Here is a 23357-nt window from a genome sequence, read left to right as displayed (position 1 = left end):
AGATGTTTATTTATAGACAAGTATTAACATCATTANGTCATCAATGCTGGAAGTGGTTAGATGGTTAGGTGTTTTTAGTTCTCTGTTCCTGTTATAACACAACCTTGGACCCTAAACCATGCGTTGGTAATTTGGATATTATTCTATAGCTGACCGACATTTCTCAACAAGGGCATGGCGCAGGTAACAAGATATTAAGTCTTTTGTCTTAGCATATTTTTCAGCAAGGGGTTTTGACCGGCTTTTAGTTATGTATTTTAAAAAATATGTATGTTTTGAAAATCTTACAAAGGTCTCAAAATTAAAAACAAAGTGATATTTCCGTTCGGAGTAAGAAAATGTCGATTACCAAACAATATAATATGCAAGCATCATCACATCGTGTCGCTGCTTTGTGTATTTCTTGTAGATTAACAGATAGTTATAAATCAGTACAAGACAATCTTAACATCTTGACAAGTAAACTAGTGTGCAATGCACATGTTGCATGTGATCACGCAAACTAGCACAGCTGTCTGCTGTACATTGATGTTAGTAATAATATCCGTTACACTTCGGTGACTTTGTTGAATCGTAGTATTAGCCTGAAAGTAACACCGCACGCGTTTATGACGGATTATCGTTTCATAAGAGTTACACAACACTTTAAAGTAGGTGAAAATAGGATTTTTATTATCTTTGATCCCGAATTAAAAGGGCTTTTCTTTTCAAGCAGGGGACCGTCGATGCTTCATTTCAAGATATTTTCATGCGAAAGAAAAGCATACGATAATAACCATCCATTTTTATAAAGATGTTTATTTATAGACAAATATCAACGTCGGTACTTCTTACAGTTACACTCAAAATAAAAATTACAAACATAATCCTACAGGTCAGAATTCAACAATTCGTAAACGGGGATGAACATTTTTTTCCACAAAACTTTCAAGTATTAGTGTATGAAATAAATAACAAACATCAAATCATATACAACAAATAAATGATTTTCTAGTGACCTGATTATTCAATGTATTTAGGTTTTGCTAATCCGGAATAACACTCTGGGAATGTACAAGAAAATATTTCTACTTGAGCAAGTGCACGTTTCACACATTATGTTATCAGAGGGCCTAGCATGTAATTGTAAAAATCATTTGTAAAACTGTTAGCTCAAATGCTCATTAGCACAACTATGTATACATGATCTGATTGAATTTTTTTTATCATGATTGTTCATTTCTTCTTCATGATATAAAAAATAATGCCAGCTTACTTACGAAGGATCTGTTTGAAGTTAAAGCAGCAAAACGTTATCTTTTAAGAAACAATCATTTTTAACAATATCTAATTAAATCCAGCACCTTCATTAAAAACAAATGTATACCTTGCGATTCAAAAAATTTCGACTAGAGCAGTACAATTGTTTTAATTTGATAGTACATGTCAGAAACAAATTGATTGTTTTGGTTGTAGCGTGTTATCCAAAATAACATGAATCTTTAAATCCTGTCCTTTTTATCTCACAATCCATAAAATGTACCTCTATTAACCCTTTCACCACTGTAGACCATAATGGACTCGACCAGATCAATGCATGATAGAGTTTACTAAAGTTACATAGGGGTGAAAGGGTTGAGAAGACTTCTTTACTTTCAATCTTGTTTCCAAGTTCCAGATACCTTGTATTCAAAGGGTATATACCACATTGAATAAAATACACATATATTTATATAAAATATCTTATATTTGAACCTCTGTAAACTGGAAAGATTTTTTTTAAATATAATATTCAGATATGAACACTCTAATTGAAATCATATAGTTACTGTTCGGTTATGATACTATTACATTTGCTTTTTATAAGCGTCTCGTAGGGGAACAAACATTACTTGAATTTATTTATTCGATTAACAGCGATATTTCAATACTAAGAAATCTTAATTGGTAATTAAGTTTCAGACATACTTATCCATCAGTTTGATCACAAATCATTTTCCTAGTGGTCAACAATGACATTTAAACAAAGTACTTGCTACAATGCTTTACGTCTAAAAAAGTAAAACTTGAAAAAAGCGATTACATGTCTCCCATCCTGTTAGGTATTAGTACCAGTGTGGTTATAGAAGGTATACTATATATAATATCCAAAGGTACCATGGTGATTAATGCTGATATTACACTAAACACTCTCATACACTGTACAGTATACATCAATGACGGCTTCGGATTCTCCAAGAAAAGAACAAGTTTATTCTTCAATTTTCTCAATTTGGTTTGTTAGTGTTTTATGTCCTTTTAACAGCTATGGTCATTTAAAGATTTGGTGGCGGAGGAAAGCCAGATTTCCTGGGGAAAAACCATTGACCTACAGCAAGTATCCATCGACTGCCCCACGACGGTCTCGAACCCAGGACCCAGTGGTGGAGGTAGCAGAATGTCAGACGCCTTTACCACTTGGCCACGACGGTCCCTCAATTTTTTCAAATTAGTATCAAATCATCAATGCTTTTATTAAAACAATAGTTACATGATGGTTTAGATACATTTTGTTTACACATTTTAACAGATAATTAGAATTTCAGAAAAATATTTCAAATACTCTATAACAATTTTCTTGGAAAACAAGACTGGAAAACTGAAGTACATTTTGCAGTAATGGTATTGTGAATTTTCTATTTTCTTAAGAAATTTGTGTAAATGAGATATGAAAAAGGGAAGAGAGAATATTATCACAGTCATCCCTGCATAGATATTTCCACTGACTAACTTATTACATACTCTGTAGTGCTACAACAGTCTGAAGTAGGCTCCAGGCAAACAACAACTACAATTAATACATACTTAATACCCATTCACTCCCGAGTGCTAAACTGATAACTGAAAGTTTTGAAGTGGCTTGTAAAATGTGAACAATACCTGGGGTAATTAAGTGACTCTGGATTGCAGTTCTGCATTTAAGATAACTATCTAAACTTATAATGCACATTAAGAATGATTCAGCATTTTACTCTTGTTTTTTGGGGTTTTTTTAACTTTTTAACAAGGATATCTTCCGAGATTTATGCTGGCTTCCTTTTAGTTGGTATCTATGTAAGTAGTACGATACTTCTATAAACATTGTCGAATCTATACAAACTTGGATTATGAAAAATAGTGGTTTGTTCAATATGCAACATAAAGGCATTTTATATACAGATGTTACCATGAGAGGAAGAGCGAAAAAGAGAGAAAAAGAAAGAAATACCACCAACTGTTCAGACGTATCAAAAAATGTAGTAAAAAAGGAAAACATACACACACACAAACATCATCATAATAAAATGTACAAAACCGATAGCATGCAATCAATTATAAATACTTTTTAATTACACTGTACACAGTACCTACCTATACAAATCCATTAAGGACTTAACCCTTTCACCACTATAGACCATAATGGACTCATCCAGATCAATGCATGGTAGAGTCTACTCAAGTAACATAGGGGTGAAAGGGTTAAATATAGATGTGATAATATTAACCTATTGCAGCTAATTAGTTGTTGGAAAAAAATATATATTAAAATGAGTTTTTACTTTTATTCAATTAATAATGTATTTTGCTTGGGTAGCAAATCCTAAATAGTGTAAATAACTGAAGTCAATGTGTACCCTGATGCGGGACACCTGGCTTTGGCATCAAGATATGTGCAAGAAGCCATATTTTAATTTTGCAAAACAATCTATCAGCAGAAATTAGTGCATGTATGAAGCAGTTTAGTAATTACCTCAAAAATTAGTATTTATGAACCTCGACTTTAACCGTACTATGGTACAAAGCTGTATTGAACACAGTGCGGGACAGATATTTAATCTGGCTGTGAGGTCATGTCGATATGTAATTTAAACTTGAAGAGGTAGACTAGCTGATTAATTTTGTATACAGATAGTAATAACTATAGTAAATCTCACAGGTCTAAATAAACATTATTGCACTATGAACTAGGTAGCTATATCATACACCAGGTGAACACCATTGTACTAGCACTGAGAAAGGTGTATTGTGTCACGAATTTAACAAATAAATACGGTATTTTGTAAGCAACTGTAATAAAATATATTTTTTTATAATAGCTTCACTAAAGGAGGACTGGAGAAGTTCAAGAAGGACATAAAAACTCGCCTCTTCACGTCTGCATTTTAGGCTCTTGGCTCCCGAAGCCGTGTACATACCACCCTTTATTTATTCATTTTTGGGATCATTGGGATTAGCATCTTCTTGCTGAATGTATTATGGTGATTGTAATCCTTTTTTGTTTAACAACTATAACTAAATCTATTATCCATGTGTTGTAAAGCGCTTTAGCGTAACTTTACAAATTATATAGGGCGCTATATAAATGTTGTATATTATTATTAAGGAAGACAGTACTGTTATTGTATGAAGTTCTTCCAATCTTGTACACTCAACTGTTTTTTTTTTTTTAATTAACAAGAAACATATTGGGCCTGTCTTGCTCATTCGAAGTTGCGCACGCTTTTAACAATCTGAGATCATGGTAGCCAATTTTCGATTAACTCATTCACACCTGAAATTTCATAATGAACTATTCCAACTTTTGAATTGGAAGAGTTCAGATGTATCTTCAGGGGTGAATGAGTTAAACAACACTTGGTCAGGTTAAGACAAATATTTGAAAAATTACTGGTTAAAATCAATCAAGAGGAGATTAAGAATTAGCTGAAAGTTATTGGGGGTCGCAAAAAAGTTGGAAAATTGAAAGCTTGGCTATGCAACAGTCAAATATCATGATACAGAAATAAAGGTATTACATTTGTATAACCAGGTAGTGAATACCCTGGTAATTATATTGAAGTGATCAATCTGTGTAATTTAATAAAGTTGTATGGGTCTAATGTATAAAACATCAATCTTTGTTTCTAGAAACAGTGTATACAATCATACAACAGGAAACATAGTTGGTTATATTCCTTCATAAAGGATCTCAACTCAATCACGTTCCTTCGTTTCAGGTTCGTACTTCAAGCTGAATTCAGGAAAACTCTTCAGTGAGTTTTATAAATACATGTACTTTGATGCCATGATTATACACAATGCACACAATAACAAATATGACAGGTACAGATAGAAAACAGGAAACCTTTCAGCAATATCTATGTATGGCATGCAGCTACATAAGGAATGACAAAATGGAATGTCAAAAAAACATAATCAAGGGTCCCTAAATGTGTAATTTGTTAACTATAAACTTGACAGTTTTAAAAATCAATTAAAAGCAATATAAATACATAATTTTATTTAAGCTAAAAGGCATCTTTAAAACTGTATTCTTTTGAAGACATTTTTGATTTAACAAAATGGATGAATAATTAACACCATTATAAATTTCATTTTGCTGCTATTCTTCTTATAAAACATAAACAGACTGCTTGGTCATTCTCATTTTAAGCTCGACATTACTTTTAAAAGATGAATGTGCTAAAGAGACCTTAATCTCCAGGTAAAGTGATGACTCCACATTAAATGTTTGTCATGGACACCTTAATTTGCACTAATGCTTAACCATGTACTGAGAAAACAGCTGTCCAAGATTAACATAGAGACTGACATGGCCCGAACAAATAGGAACATTAAAATCTACATGACTAATTGTAAATTCTTACTTGTATAACATGCTGATAATGATGACGCTTATTAGAGGAATCATGTTAACAAGTTATTGATTAACATACACAAGCCAATCGGTAAGTTAATTGAAAGCATCTGGACAAGGGGAGACAATCTAAGCTTTACCAAAATGAAACTTGGGGCCTGTTCGTTTATGCGGAACAACCGGTTTGACCGATTATAAATTTAACAATTTCGGGTATAATTCCTGGCGGACCTGAAAATGTTTTTGCAGGCCTTGCAAGGATTTGTCAAGGCTCGCATCAGATCAGCATCAGATTACTAGGTCTGACCTTATTTAATAAACAAATATCTGTGGTCCGACCGGTTTGATCGTTTAAACGAAAACGGCCCTGTATTGTGCATATTTTCAGTTTTTGAGGTTGCAGTAGATAAACTAATATTCCTGCAGTGATTATATCGACATTTTTCCTGCAACTTAAATCAGAACGCAAGAAAACCACAAACATGTGAAAACATATTGAAATAAATTTTGTAGACCAAAAATTGCTATTAAAGAAAGTATTTGATATTAAATATTTAAGATTTGTACGTCATCATCCTAAAACAAATTATCATTTCCATCATGAATGCTTGAACAAAACAGGAAAATAGGTGTTGACATGCTCAAGTGTGTTTATACAGGACAACTGGATGAGGCTCCACACACAAAGTTGTTCAGTTCAGGTAAATTGTTAGAGAGATAGGGATAACACAACATTCCCTGTAAGGAGATGAGTATCATATGAAATAATCTTGAAGACAAGATAATAATTTCAGGATTGAATTATCGGTATGATATTTACATATGTGATGCAAAATAAGAATTATGAATGACGTACCACTGAGATCAAAAAAGGTTTGATCGTTGATACTGAACACAGAGAACAATTTATACACCTCCACACAAACACAAATCATCCCCACTTTGTGGTAATCAAACAAGAGCTTCCTCTACAACACAGTTTTATATAAATATGAAATGTTGGCTGTATACCAGATTCAGCGAGACAATGACAGCACTATCACAAAGTTCACATTGATAACACTCCTGTGTATAGTATAACATACTAACTCAATGATACCCTTGTAACACCGATTATAGTGTCACAGTGACAAACTAGTCGCTCGATACTGACTCAGCTAGAGGAATTGCACTTTACCTCAATTGGTAGAACACCAGAATCATTATATGTAATCCCATGTTTGACCCCCCTGAGTGGCACATACACTAAGAAAAAAGGGACCTCTCTTACAGTGGCACCTTGGGATCTAGGTACTGTTTATAATAATTTATGGGTGGTAGGGTGGCACAGTTGACAACACATTCACATTTCACTAAGGAGACTGGGTATTGATTCCTCGATCCGATGTAAAAGGTAAGGCGTTTACCTGCCCAACCACGTGCGTTTTCTCTGGTTTCCTCCAACATTAATACGCCTAGTGCGCTATTATCCGGTCCAATAAGAGTGATTAGTGTAAGTTGAAATAACCTGTTTCATAGTTTTTGTAAATAGATAAGTTTATATATTATAATAATTTCCCTAACCTTACTCTAACGAGTATGGCTGTTCTCCTTAAGTTTGAAGACAAGATCTTTCCATGGAGGGGAGTAATCACTAATGAATTATCTAGCTGTTGTTTAATACCGATTTGGTTAAAGGGAATTTTCCTTTCAGCTCAATTAGTGGAGCAGAGTACTAGTACAGATGTACTATGTAGTCCTGGGTTTGACCCCTTGCGGAGGCACTTGGAAAAGTGAACTCCGTTACATGTGTCCACTACACCATAGGTCAGGTCAAATTTCAATAATTTGCAGAATACACCATCTCATGTTTAGTGAATTATTAAATATATCAAGTCCTTCAAATAAAATTCTTGTGAATTTCTTACCTTCACAAGGTATTTTCTACAATTTCAGAATAAATACTTACACTATATAAAAGTCTTCTGAGTAAACAATATATCCTTTTACAACCTGTACATCAACAGCCATTTTACAAAACAGTGGTAGTTACTTCCTTCCTCTCACACTCCCACAACACCTGAGCAAAGAGGGCCATGTTCAATCACCAGCCAATATCTAAACTCTCAGAAACTGGCATGTTGTCATTACTTTTAGACTTATTTCCAAAATTACATCTTTCAAAATACATCGAAAAGGTTTTGCCTAATTATATAAAGGATGTTACTGTAATTCCAACTAAATATATGATTTTTGTTTTGAAAACTTAACTTTTTGGCAAATCCAGGTGAAAATTTCTTTCCAAATTTGTCTAGACTTAATCTTAATAAAATCCTTTCATTGCGAACAGGACACGGACATCAATCTGAGTTTCCTTGAAATTCTTCCATACTTTCAACACTCGGGAACACTTGTTTATGACCAGATTTCATTATTATTACATAATTTACAGAATCCATGTTATCCCTATTCAGGCTGCCTGGTACCACTGCTGGTCCTAGTACTGGGTGATTTGTTGCAACAGGTCTTTGATCAGGTCGGTCGCGGCTTGCGTTTTTCTTTACACATCCTCTTGTGGTAACTCTGTGCCGTTGAGTTGACAATAGATATGACGAAATATATCACCATCACAATAATCAGCTTCTCAAATACCCAGCCTAGTAGATTTGATTCCTGTAAATAAAACAAAGTGATGATGTAAGGTTTAACGAGTTAAAAAAGGAAATTCAACACATTAACTGAGGATGAGCAAAAACCAAGCTACCGAAGCCCACAGAATTCTCCATTCCCATCCAAAACAGTTGGAGGTAAGTAAGGGTATCACAATCTATTTTATAACTAAGCATTTCTGAGATTATGGACTGCAAGGATGACAGGGTTATTTCTACCCTCACACTTCAGTCCACTCCTTAGTTTAGTCGTACAAATAAACAAATCAAGATTTCTACAAGAGGGCTGTGATAAATATGTGTTTGCAAATTAGTGAATCAATTTCATTTGGTGACCAGTTAATGATATGACAACATTTTGAAATGCATTATTAACTCATTCACCCCTGAAATTTCATAATGAACTATTCCAACCTTTGAATTGGAAGAGTTCAAATGTGTCTTCAGGGGTGAATGAGAATAATCAACCATTTTAAATCACATAGCCTTTTTCACATAATCGTATTTAATCAAATTATTGTCACATCCATACAATTAGAGCCATACAAATCAATAGTTACAACACAATCAGTGACTACATATAATTACATTTGCACTTTCCGTCCCCTGTGTATGGTGAAGTTTCTTCCGTTGTAATGATAAATAATCCTTAAACGGTGACTGTAATGATTTACCAAACTTTGGGACATACCTGAAACAAAAATGTATTCAAATTACTTAACAGACAACACCAAGTTGCTGGGAGCTTGAATATAATCATTATGAACAGGCCAGTAGGAGTAGGAGTAAAATATCACATTAGAATACTGAAAGGACAAGAACTTGGGGGTCATAGCAAACAACTTTATTATAATAGTAATAATTATAATTCAAGGTTCTTATATACCGCTTTATCACAACCTAGTTCATAGGTCGTCTCAAAGCGGTTCACAAATCATATTATCCGTGGTTATAGGGCCTTTGCAACCAGCCAGCATATTTCTCAACTCTCTGGGGAGCATACAGGACCAGGGTGCTGCCATTTCGACGCTCACAGCTAGCATTCAACAATTCTAGCACTGCCCAACCACGTACTAATTTACAGCTGAGTAGACTGGAACAAGTGCAGAAAAGTATCTTGTTCAAAGATACCACACAGTACCATGCTGTGACTTGAACCTGCAATCCTTTGGCCTGGCGCCCTTCCACTAGACTACGGTACCATTATTCACAGTATTAAGCAAAGACATGAACAAGCATTTATTTCTTTGTGTATAATTAATATATGGAATATTCTCCCAGGTGTGCTATCATGATCAGTGACAACAACAAACACTTTCAAAAATAGACTAGACAAACACAGGATTAATAAGGAAATTATCTTAATTACATATTTTTCGGAATTATTTGCACCTATCCTTTAGGACTGACAAGTCTTGGTAAACAAACTGCTTCTGGTCTGGAGCGGTTTGTACTTACCCTTTAAGATTGACACTTTTTGATTATCACAATTATTGAATCAGGTTTGAGGTTGTTTGTACTTACCCTATTAGATTGACAACTTCTTCTACGTGATGTTCACTAAACATGAAGATAACAAATAACTTCTGAAAAACACAAACAGAAATGGAATGTTAGAGAAAGGGAAAACATATACAACATTAGTTATGGACTTATGGTCAATTAAATCAGTTACCAAGGTACCTAGTTCGTAACTTCAATATATCAGTATTGTATGAAATATGACATTCTGCTGTGGAACAAAGATAAAATATATATTTTCGATGATTTATAAACAATTTATTGAGGATATTCCTTGATTCATGACGAGTGCTAGCTCTTTGTATGTGATTAACACAGTAGTCTTAAATAGTACCATCTTTACCGATATATGACATTTAGCTATTGTAAGGACAAATTAAACTGTTAAACAAACCTGTATATGCATCTTAATAACAGCTTTTCCTATTAACGTTGCTCCAAAAAATGTCCAGAAAGGCACTAGAAAATGGCCGCAAGTTATTCCTGCCAAGTCAAACAAGGGATTTGGAATCTGAAAAAGAAATACACATGTGTGTCACAAAGTCATATTTGTCAATCAGACACAACACCTAACACACAGCTAAATGCAAAAACTTCATATTGATGACAATGTTTTACCAGTGATTGGACCAGAAAATGGAGGCCAATTTCAGTATTTGATGCACATATTGCAATAAAGAGCTAGGATACACCTATGGTCCAAGTTTGGTAGGTGTGGCACTTAAAATAGTATACCCCCTAAGTTTGTTGTGTGATATAAAACAAACTTGTGAGTTGGTAGGCTTAACAATGGAAATGCAAGGGTACCACTACATCAGTTATAACTGTGAAGAAGAGTTCCACTCTGAAGTTTTTTTGACTTGGAGTATTGTAATGGTTGCAGGTTCGACACCTAAAGTTTTCATTTTTTCATTTAAGCATTCAAATTTTGAAGAACTACAATTCAATAAAATGCATAGCAACTTGTGATTTTTTTATGGAATCTTTCCTTTGAAAAAACTTAAACAAATATTTCAAAATAGTCACAATGGTAATTTATAGTTTCATTGTTGGTACCTTTTAACTTAACAAGAGATCGAATATATACTCACTGATGCACATGCAAGAATTCCAAAGAACCCAACTTTCTGCACCAAGTTGTGTACACCTAATTTTGCTCTTTCCATGAAAGACTGAAAAAGAAAATATTATTAACTTATTGGCATTTAAAACACTGAAATAATAATCTCTGAAACTTGGTAAAATATATTTCAATGGATGATTTTAATCTTTTGAAGGGAATGAAATTTAAACCTGTTAGTATAAAAGCATCCCCCCCAACTCTGGACTATTGAAGTTGTTACTTAGTAACTCAAATATTGAGATATTTGAGAAACATTGTAAATGTATATATGAAAGTTTACAATTTTTTTTTATTTTTTTTTTTCAGATGACAGTTTTGAATCCTGTTCATGCAACTTAAGCTTTAAATTTTGATCTTTTTATAGAATTAATATACCAGTTAAGTTCAGATTTTAGCCAATCAGGTTTTGAACAACTGTTCTAGTTCTGTCCTCCAACTTGCACTTGTCCTATTGTCTGCTTGCTAGTTTGGCCTCATTTATCCGGCCCAAAAAAACAACAACACCCAAAGTGCTAGCAACAAGGGTGGAGTAACGAGGCTGGTCTACTTTAAACCAGTAACTTCTGTGAGAGATTCATTTCGCATTTATTTACGAGGAAATACATTCATGAATTTTGATATCTGCAGTTTACAAGGAAACACATTCATGAATTTTGATCTGTGCAAATGTAAATTTCATTGATAAATACTATCAATACCGAAATAGTGCACTTTCAATCACAAATTCAACTATTAGCAAATAAAACATACAGATATAGCTTGCAAAAATAAAGTACCTGTCAGTTTTAGAACTGAGGATTAGACACCATTGACAATAGGTCTACAAAATAGATTTCTTATAGACCTCCTGAATTTTTGATAGCCCAACAGACCTTAACCATGAACATTTTGCTAATATATAAAAAAAATGTTCAATAAGACGTTATAAAGAAAATATGTGCAAGGAAGCCAGGTAATTTCACTGAGGAATTTTTCGTTTTTTTCCAATGCATTTTTTGTGGAGAAATTTTCGATTTTTACCAGGTACATGCGATGTACTATAAAATTATTCCAACAGGTTGGGATGGTCAAGATTTTCATAATATGCCCGTGGGACATTAGTCTTAAAATGAAAATGTACACCCCTAACTATTCTATCAAAATACTTCAATTGAAAATAAATAAATAAATAAATGTAGTAAATGTTGAAAACAAATTAACTAAACCAGAACATTTCCTAGTAGCTGGACTAATTGTTCAAACCCTGATAAGTAAGTTAGTCCTCACTTTGAATATTCACATCAATAGTACTGAGAAGTATTTAACATCTTTTGAAAAATTAGACGTTTCTTGTCTTCAAACAATGATATTATCTAACCCTATACATTCAATTTCAGTGTTGAATATGAGGATTTTTGAAAAAATACTACATAACTAGATAATTAGAATTTGAACAACCGGGATGAGGGATTTTGTTGAAAGAATCCTATAAAGTCAGGGTTATTCTATAATATATTACCTGTACTTATTATGTCTGGGACTTTTTTCTCAATATATAAGCTTATAAGAATTGATTCATGGCAGAAAGAAATATCATAGTAAGGCAGGTCCCAGATCTGACCTGATCATAATAAAATTTTTTTTTTTACTTAGTTTACATAGAGAAAAATTCAGTACATGGAAAAAATATTATAATAAGCGATTTATCATAATATCGAATATAATAAGCGGGTTCCACCGAGTAACATTATCACATACTCTTTAGTAGTATTTAATACTAATAGTCCAGTCAGCTCATGTATTGACCATACCTAAAAATGACGTCAATGAATTTTCATTGTGACCTCACAATTACGACTGTGTCCCTGAAATCCAAGGTTTCCGTACTTGATACACATTATTCATGCCAAACAAAGGAGCAAAATTACCCAGAGGTATACAATGTTACTAGGACGACACTCTCATCTAGTAGATATTGAATCAAAGCTGCAGCGAAATTTTCAATTTCTTTACTATGAAAATATATAAACTTGGGTTAGTATCATATGTCAAAAACTACCTGTGGGCTGCCTGGTATTCTACATATAAATGAATACCCTTGAAATACCCTTTTTAAGTCTTTCTTTTCCAAGTGCTGAACTGTTAAGAGTTGGTGTATGTAGAAAGTGTTAAAAGAATTAAACCAGTTGAATTTAACAAATCTGAAATTTCTTTCAAACAGTATGAACCAGGAAACAAATGGTGGTCCACAAAACAAAATCAGGTAATACATACCACGTGACCAGTAACAGAACATTCCATCTAAATGTATTAATGTAGTTATTGTGTTGATGATACAAGTGCTTTGTTTATGATTTTTTTCTTCATATTTTGCTTTCATGTTGAACAGTTGTGTCTTGAAAAGTTGATTTCATATATTGCATAATAAGTGTTAACAAAGTTTTCATGCATAAACTATTTTTTTAATATAAGTTTAATACAAATGCTTTTTTTAAATTTTAAAATAATTTTTATTTAACGAGATAAATATATTCTAATGTTAATTTAGCTGTATAAAGGAGCTTTGATAAAATAATTCAGCCACATTCGTTCCTAGAAAAGGTTGGATTACTGGGACAGTTCTGTATCAACACTAGAAAATGTTTGTTAACAAATGGAGCTAAATGCAAAGCCTATCAAATGTCAGTGAAAAGGAAAATATAGGTCACGGTGACCTACTTATCACATTATAGTGTAGAACTCCTGAAGATGAATCTGCATATTTGATGAATGTGGAACTTGTAGTATCAAAGAAATGGAGCTAAATGCTATCCAAATTGCAAGATGTTGTACAAATGACAGATTAAGAGGGTAAACACTTAATGCCCCCTTCACTAATGTATAAATGGTAATATTTTCACCCCCTCTAATAGTCTAATAGCCTACAAGCAAATATTGTCATTGTAACGTCTGCAAACATGGATGTATTTAACCGTCTGCTCTTTTAAAAGAAAAGTTAAAAGTTATGATATTTCGGAAATAGTTACCATGTCATCAGGATGGACTTTCTTTTCCTGTAACAGTTCTTCAATTTCCTCAAACTCGTCATCATCATGTGATCCAGAGAGTCTGGCAGCCCTGGCCATAAAATAGGGAGGGAGTTCTCCAATGGCTGTTCCTGCCCCCTATGACACAACACAAAAATTCTAATAGTCAAAAGGAAATCTACCATGATTGTTAATTAGTCAAGCCTGTCTCTGATTATTAAAATGTCTTTTATTCATTTATTATATAGGAGTTTGACTCCAGAAGGTTGAAATGCGAGCTTTGTATACAAGACAAGTCATTGATATGTCTCGCCTGTGCCCCGCTTTGACCATCAATGCACATGTCAAGTTTGGTTAGTCTAGCACTTATAGTTTCAGAGAAGCTAGCTTAAACACAAAACACTAATGTTGATCGAGATGCTGACAAAGTCAATGGACCATGAAAGGTAGGCCACATCCAGCATGTGATGCATGGGTTGAGATGTACTACTTAAGATGTATCTATGGTCCAAGTTTGGTTGGTCTAGCACTTATACTTTCAGTGAAACTAACTTAAATGCAAAAACTTAATGTTAATGTTGCCACCATCGCTGGAAAAGCAACACCTTAGTCTCGCTTCTGCTACTTTGTGGCGGCGAGACAAAAATGAACTCTGTGGAATTATGACAACCTCTTGGACATGTAGATACAGGCAGATCCCTGTATACCCTCAAAGAATCATCATGCGGGTATAAAAATATACATGGAAATACTTAAAGACACCATGCACAACAAACTGAAATTGTAAAAATGTGTATGTGTACTTGACTTACCCACATGATGGCCTCAATGCGGACCTTGCCCATGATTGTCCATAGTGAGATGTGACCGTCTCCAGCCACTACATCTGTAGGACAGATGATCCTGTAAAAAATTGTGGAACAAAGGTCAGGACAACAGGTTTGCGATTACTCTATCATAGCCCCAATGTCTATTTCTACAATTTTACCTCTTAAAGAGAGAAAATTCTACCTCTCTGTGGTGATGCCCTTTACATGTTATTTACTGTAAACACTATTTATGATGGGTAAATATTATGTGCCATGGTAATTTCGTGGTCACTGTAAACTTGATGTTTCTTTGCAAAGTTTGGTTTGGTTTAATTTTGCTGAACGTCCTATTAACAGCTAGGGTCATTTAAGGACATGCCTCCATGTGTGTAGTGTATGCGTGCTTGCGTGTGTGTGTGTGTGCAGGAGACAGGGTTTGTTGGTGTGCTTGTTATAGCGCGGATCTGATGCCGACTTTATAGTGCTATCTCACTGAAATGCCATGCCGAAGGCACCAAGCAAAGTATCTCACACATCTTATATAAAATTGTATACATGTACAGGAGTAATCAATTAATTATATGATGAGAAGGAGGAGATGTTTGGTCATTAGTAATCTTGTTTGTGATAAATAGTATATGCTTATTTCAAACACGGGAATCCAGTGTAACTTTGTATCACTTACTTGGAAGGATATGGTGGCTCTGGAAAGTCGATGGAAGAACATTCATAAGCAGCTAACGTAACAGTGGCTATATGAGGACCCTGGAAAATAATAAAAAATAATAATAGAGACAACGAGAGTACCGCGAGGCGGAACAATATACGCCCGTCAAATGCCATATAGTGTTATATACTTTCTTACATTGAAATAAGATCTGCATCATTCTAAGAGTGGTTAGCTGATATGCTATAAAAATTGTAGGAGAAAATCTTCAGACAAAAAATCAAATACTAAAATGAACAAAAGGCAATATATTTTAGGAGATCTCTGGACAAAATTCAAATACTGAAATGAACAAAGGGCAATAACTTTTGTAACTATTGTTGAATCAAAATTCTTTTAAGGGGGACACAACTTCATATCGTGATTATAATGTATACCAAGTTTTAAAGAGATCCGTTAAAAAAATGTAGGAGGAGATTGCCGGACAAAAATCAAATACTGAAATGAACAAAGGGCAAAAACTTTTGGAAAAAATGTTGAATCAAAATTCTTTTAAGGGAGACACAACTTCATATCATGATTATAATGTATACCAAGTTTCAAAGAGATTGGTCGAAAAAATGTAGGAGGAGATTGACGGACAAACAAAAGTTTACGCCGGATGGACAGACAAACGACACCATACCATAATACTCCCGTCAAAATTTGACGGGCATATAAAAATGCTTACATATTATTTCCATCTATGAGCTGGTAATTTGCATCCTGTCATACTGACACTGTTTAAACTGTATGATATAGGGAACATTTACATTTATTGGAGATGTTTTCACATACCAGGTAACAACATCCTCTTCTCCCCAAGAGGACTTTCCAAGCATATATGTACACTAGACCAGGGATTTTCAAGCCAACCCTATTTGCCTTTACTTACCAAGTACAAGAGGAATGTATGCAGGCCAGTTCCTAGGCCTACAGAAGACAGGATCCCCAGGCCGGCCCAATACGACCACCACAAAAAGTGGGTTTCCATTATCTGTACATACTGAAAAGGAAAAAACAAGAGAAATCATTATGTATTAAACAGAAAAGGAAAAAAGCGAAGGACAGGCCAAGATCCAAAACCGGGCCTTCATAATCTAAACTGGCAATCTAGCCGACTGAACTACCTGGATTGCTTTCATATCTTGTGTTCCAAATGGTCTGACCAGTTGGACCAGAGTTGTTTGTTTATGAAACAGGGACAAAACCTTGTGATCTTCTGTAGCTTTCTAGCAAGCCTTGACAATGACTTTCAGGGCCAGCATTAAACATATGCAGGTCTGCCAGGATACATCCCCTAATATGTTACATTTAACAACAGGTCAACCGGTTGGTCCACATTAACTGAGAAAACCATAGTTTCTGGCAATCATGACTGTCCAATTCCACTGATTTAAACATATTTATTGCCTCAAATTTGAGCCGAGGATTAGGCACAAGTTATATCAACTTATCAATGCCTTTTCCTCTAATACAGTTCATATTGATATTTACATGATCGCATTTAACAAGGCATACAAACTATATTTTACAATTATCATATTTTACTGGATTTGATGAAAAGTTGCACATTTCTGAATACTTCTGTATTGGTATCTAGACAGATTTTCATTACCAAATAAAAAATAATTAAATTAACTGGATACATATTCAACGAGCTTATGTTTTGAAATAGCATAATTTGTGGTGTATTAAAAAGTTTACATTCTAAGAAACAATGGCCAACATCCAATTCCACAACTCCCTAACTCCTTCAACAATTTCTTTAATCTTGTAGACACACACAGGATCTTATACTACCTTTGGTTGGTATACATGTATTTACTATGGTAAATCATGGTAGCCATATAACAACCTACCTTTTGGTGTGGACCCTCAATTAAGTAAAAAGCATAGATAGCAAGGATTCCCAAAAGAACAAGTAGCACAGTTGCTTTCCTCCTCCAAAGTCTGAAAAAATAATTGTAAAATGTATAGCAACATGTATATGGAGCACTTTATGAGGAGAACTCATCTTTTCTGTGATTTAAGGGAAGTGTTTCGCATTTTTCATGGGAATCTTGACATTGCGAAAATCAAAGTTTTTAATACAATATAGACAGATAATACATGGAATCATTTATTCCTTCCTGTATAATTATGATACCATTTTTACAATTTCAGCAATTTTCTTAAAAGCTTTCACTTTTAATCAAGCAGGAATCCTGAATCTTACTACATGTACCTTAACCCATGTACAGGTAACAAAACCTCCGCTTGTAATAGAATGTCTTCATTTTTGAGAATGTTAAACACTTTAGATACATTTAACTAGAGAAAAATGGGACTTATGTCATGACCACCTATATCTTTTTGATATCTGAATGTGACAAGAAGTTTGTTTGAAAATGTTTTAGCAAAGGGTACTGACGGGGGAGGGGAGGGGAGGGTGGGGGCTTATAACATTTAATTACCTTGGCCAAAATATATTCAACGCAGTTGATTATATACCACTAAGCTGTAGTCTTATAAGAGTTACACCCCCCACCCACCCTTTTCTCCTATCAGTAACTGGAATCATTCCATCTAAACTAACCTCCTCAGAACCTCCAAAAGGATAAGACTTCAATTAAGTAATATTGAATTCCTTGGACCCTGGGGTGTTCCATGCTAAACAGTCAAAATCTTTTCAGTCTTTCTGAGCTAGCAATTTGTTTTTTTACGGAAAAGTTGATAACAAACTGCATAAGCCCATGTGACGTTTGGCTAGTACTTGAGGAGGATTGTGATAATGAGATGCCCAAAGTAACATTTACCTTTTCATCACTGTAGACAAAAGTATCATACATTCTAAACTGAAGAATTGGAGTGCTGTAAGAGGACTTTTCCAGATCACAATGCCATCCCTCTCAGTTCGCTCTCGCTGAAAAACTTCCTGCATGTTTATCTTTGGCTGAGGTGTGTCGCTGACCTGACCATTAGTGCTTCCCGACCCCTTTGGGCGTTGTCTTGTCTTATCAGAGGGCGTCTTCAGACCGCCATCCATCTCAGCTCTGCTAGCTTGTAGTAAGCGGCTTACCTGAACAAGTAAGAGGACTTCTCAGGATTTTTTGAATTTCATAAGAAGTATATATTCAAAATCATTAACAAGGCAAGGCTATATGAACATGACCAATATGAAAAATTCAACTTAAGTGAAGTTCACAAAATTAAAATCACACTTAGCAATAAAAAGATCATATTAAATATATTGCAAGCTAAATCTGTATTTATTTATCAACAAAAAGAATCCAAACATGTAAGCATTTACAGCGTAAAAATTAAAACGTCTAAATTTCAAGCAAATATTCTATAAAAATACATAAAATGTGAAAAGGAAAGGAAGTTGTACCCTGGTATACACACGACTGCAAATTAGTCATAACAATTCAACATTAACTGATGAAGAAATAAAAATAAAAATCACCCCAAAAAATAGATTTTAGAGCAAGTCTACTAAAAGATTTTTAATTATCACACACAACATAAGCTAGAATTAAAGCAGATGTAATACCCTAACATTATCTAACACTCAATGTATAACGATGGTTTTCAAAAGTATGCACATAATAACAGCAAATCAAAGAAAGATCACAGCAAAGAAAGGTAATACATAAAGCAACACAAAAAGTAAACAGACTTATGGTAGTAAACAAGTATGGAATGAGAAAGCATGCATTAACCACATGGCCCTACAATCCAGGCAGCTTGATAGGCTCCACGCACAGCATGGAACATTACATGTGCACGCTTGGTTTTTAGTTATACACAATCTGCTTCTCAGCTTCTAGATTTAACGTTCTACATGTACATGTATTGTGTATATAAATAATCACATTACTAGGATATTTTTGTGTGCAGGTACAGTATGTGTACAAATGTATCCACAATATGGTCTAAAAAGTAATCTTCGAGAATTCATGCAATCGACATGCAATCTTACAAAAATAATCTTTACAATGTCCAGGACAAAAATGATAAGATTTAAAAAAATATATATATAACCAAAGGACAAATAAACTTAACATATGAGAACTAGCAATTCCTTTTACAGTATAGACTAATATATACATTTTGTTCTTTTTATCCCATTATTGACCGACATTTTACGCTTCAGCAGTGTAACAGATGTCAATGTCATGTAACTATCCCTGTGATTCCTGTCAACATATGTTTACACTAAGCCCATAGGACATGCACATTTTATCAAACACCTATCTAAACAATGTTTCTTTGTAGGTTTTATCAAGAATGGTATTTCGGCAAAATATGTTGTTATGTTTGTGGCTTACTGGTAGTGTTGCAGATGGTTAACAGGCCTTGTAAGCATCGCTATTTAGTATTCTTTGATTATCAGACAACAGGTCTAAGAAGAACAGAGTATGTTAGAACATTTATAGCATGAATTAATGGTTGTGGAAAGATCATATCCATATTCAATTCAGAATATGAACTCCATAACCTATTAATAAAAGCCATGTTTAACTAACTTCAGAATCATTTGTTTTAAAGAGATCTTTTTCTCTGAAATATTACTTTAAATCCATCAAAAACTAGAAAATGTCTGCTAGACATGAATGCCCCCTTGGTCTTGAGGTTAATCTAAAGATAGTAACAGTGACCTTGGTATTGGCCTTGGGACCCTGAAATTCATACTTGACCTCTGTATGAACTTTGATGGAAATCTGTTAAGAAATAAAATTGGTAGAGTCATGAAAATGAATTTCAACAGAATTGACGGAGACACACATGGGCAACACCGTATTCCATCTTCTCCCCTCCCCACCCCTCAACACCTATAAAATGGCAGGAGAATAAGGTTATCCGTTAGTGATTAAATCATAAACCTTTTGTCCTAAAAACCTATTTTACAGTTTTAACTTTACCACGATTCAATTTATGATCAGGATACAGAATCTCAAATTCATTATTGCACTTAAGCTCATGATGTTGACCTAGACCTGTTCCTTGTTCTCAGGTTAAAATAATATTAACATAACAGTCCCAAAGAAATTAGTAGTTTTTACAGCCTAACATTTAACCGGTTGAAACAAATCCATCTATCCACTATATTTATAGAATACTTAATTGTCTTTATGTAAATGACATATCAGGAAAGCAGGCAAAGTTATAAAGTAGGTATCTTTTTACCTGGAGGCTACATCAGTGACGGTAATAATTAAATCACAAAATTAGCTGTATTTGATCTCATATTGACAATTAGACTTTAAATGAAGAAAAGTGCTAAGACATCCATGATACTCCAGGGGTTATGCTCACTTTCTCTCTCTGCACCCCTGGAATATGTCGTAGCAAAATTAAAGTAAATAAAGGCTCAGTGTGCCCCACCTTGTGGACGAGAATAAGAGACCACTAGATTGACTGGCTTTGAAGTCAGGTATTGCTCCTCTGTAAACTTCAAAGGACAGGTATCAGTCTAGAGATCGTTCAGGTTTTTTTTTACCCAAGATGAATTCAATATAGCTAGCCGTGTGCCTTCAATTTTGTTATGACATATTACAGGGGTGCAGAGAGCAAGTGAGTGTAACACTAGCCTGGAGACCGAGTATCGAGGATGGTGCCAAGAGCAGAATGAATATCTTATCAAATGAGAACAAAATGTGTATGATATTATCAAAAGGAACTGTAGATCTACTGAAAGGCAATTCAGAGATCAATCAAATCTTCAGCACATGTACTGTTACCATGTGGCATTCATCAAAGTGACAGTTGTGGGATTCCATCAATACCTTACTGCATAACTTTATTTTACAAAATTCAAATAGTTAATTTCGTGACACAATCTAGATAATCAAGTAATCTTATTTCCGATCTTAATCTTTAATTGTTTTGCTGTTTTTTTTGTACTTTTAATGATTCTATGTTTTAGATTATTGAATATTTTACTGTATGTCTCATATGTGTACTTTTAACCTATTCACCCCTGAAGACACATTTGAACTCTTCCAATTCAAAGGTTGGAATAGTCCATAATAAAATTTCAGGGGTGAATGACTTAAACTGACAATCATGTTTTAAAGGAATAGCAGTTTATTTTATGAATGATGTCCACAAATGTATCAAATAATGTATAACACCAATACTCAATTTTAAAATTGTATTTTAGTTTCTTTTAAAGGACCCCAATGGAAATAAGCTTTCAGCTTTTTGGGTTATCCTAGGTAAAAGGCTGCAATTTCGGTAAAAATTCTAATCTATTGATCTCACATATTAACTAGTGCTCAATGTTGTTATTTTAAGGTAAAAGTACTGTCGCAAAATTTAATGTTGTACTGTACTCTACTCTGTGATATTTATGTATTGTAATCCATATGACTATTTTACCTGAATAAATATTTTTATCATTATTTTTGTTTATTTTGACGTTTTTTTATGAAACACTGAAAGTGAAACTGTCAGAAATTTAGAAGAATGTCTGACAAGAAAAGACAGTTATATATATTATACAAAAATGTTCACACACAAAACTCCACATTGATATAAGTTTTAGTCAAAAATTACGGAGCTAAAATACGCACAAAATCTAACACAAAGATATGGAGACACTGGAAATATTCCTGTCTCCATATTATCGGATAATTCAAAGGAGTCTTACGGTTTATCAATATAATTATAAAAATCTGTATATAAAACGTCAGACTACTGTGGGCTATTACAATAAATATGGGATAATTTGACCCATTGACATCATGGCACAGTGGAAACGTAACGTAGAAATATAGCCGAAAATTGCTTGTATCGAAGACTTATAAAGCTTCCAGTGTCACCAGTTAACAGGAGAACTAAAAGTTTAGGACAATATGAATTGGCAACGTGCCGTGCTGGAAATCGGTCTGTGGCTACTTTTTCAACCGGCATCCTAACCTTACCAACTCCTTTTTACGTCCTTTCGTTTTCAGTCCCTTTACCCTTAATTTCTGTCTCAGTTGTTCTAACGTAAATTTCTGTACTTCCTTTTCAGAATACTTATACATACTGGAGTCAAAAAGCTCACAATCTTCTTAGGAATATACTGTACAACGTGTCTGTCTACAATATTTATCAGATGATTTTATGTACTTCCGGCAAAACAAGGGAGATAACCAATGTTAGCAACGGTATCATACCATCAATTTATATCCTCGGGTTACCAGTTTCCGCGCACTTAAGAAGCATCCGCGATTTCGTACTCATATCGGCAGAAAAATGCTGAAATTACGGAAGGCTGTCATAAACATGTATACAATCTACTAAAGGAAACAAAAAATCCGGATATTAAAGTTCGGCTGTTTCTCATTCTTGTTTTTTTTTTTTATCTTTTTAATAGTGAGGATAAAAAAGGTATATATGAATTTGATAAAGTACAATTCAAAACTACATAATATGGTTGTTATATTTGTTTTTAGACATAGAACACTACAATTTCAATCAAGTACACAATTTCCTTTATTACATTGTAAAGACACCCCATAACTTTGCTCTGTTGTCGACACTCGTAACGATGAGGTTGATTTATAACATTAACTGGTAACAATAAGAATCATGTTGGAAAACCCGTTATTGTACCCTGAATACCTACCACTTGCTTCGGAATTAATCAAATCATACTTTTCTTTACCTTTTTTTTTTTTTTAAATAAGATGAGATGAGTTTCCAAAGGTTTTCTTCCCTACTGCTCTTTCAATTTAAATTATTATTATTATACATGCAAATATAAAACAAATATCGAGATGGAGACATGTGGATTCTTAAATGTCTTTGTACTCTTTAACAAGCATATCCCTGAACTACATTGTAGCTGCAATACTTCCTGAATTTGGCATTAGACATTATGACAGGTGCCAGCCACAAGTGAGGAAAATAATATCTATATATACTTACCCTTCCTC

The 23357-nt window shown here is 33.9% G+C and overlaps 1 protein-coding gene across 1 annotated transcript; it reads right to left on the bottom strand.

Annotated features, from left to right (window-relative positions):
• Window positions 1-778: 778 nt before the first annotated feature.
• Window positions 779-22549, bottom strand: LOC110457838 (vacuole membrane protein 1-like). The gene is made up of 12 exons (XM_021509279.1): window positions 22466-22549; window positions 18246-18508; window positions 17310-17400; window positions 16343-16453; window positions 15427-15506; window positions 14745-14835; window positions 13933-14070; window positions 10896-10976; window positions 10199-10315; window positions 9808-9869; window positions 8872-8974; window positions 779-8287 (listed from the first exon to the last, which is right to left on the bottom strand). Exons 2-12 carry the CDS (start codon window positions 18473-18475, stop codon window positions 8147-8149), a joined length of 1245 nt encoding a protein of 414 aa, XP_021364954.1. The 5' UTR covers window positions 18476-18508; window positions 22466-22549; the 3' UTR covers window positions 779-8146.
• Between the last annotated feature and the right edge of the window lie 808 nt (window positions 22550-23357).

The sequence above is a fragment of the Mizuhopecten yessoensis genome, unplaced genomic scaffold, assembly GCF_002113885.1.
Source record: "Mizuhopecten yessoensis strain PY_sf001 unplaced genomic scaffold, ASM211388v2 scaffold9331, whole genome shotgun sequence".
In the NCBI taxonomy this organism is placed as follows: domain Eukaryota; kingdom Metazoa; phylum Mollusca; class Bivalvia; order Pectinida; family Pectinidae; genus Mizuhopecten; species Mizuhopecten yessoensis.
This window is presented reverse-complemented; position numbering and strand designations above follow the sequence as displayed.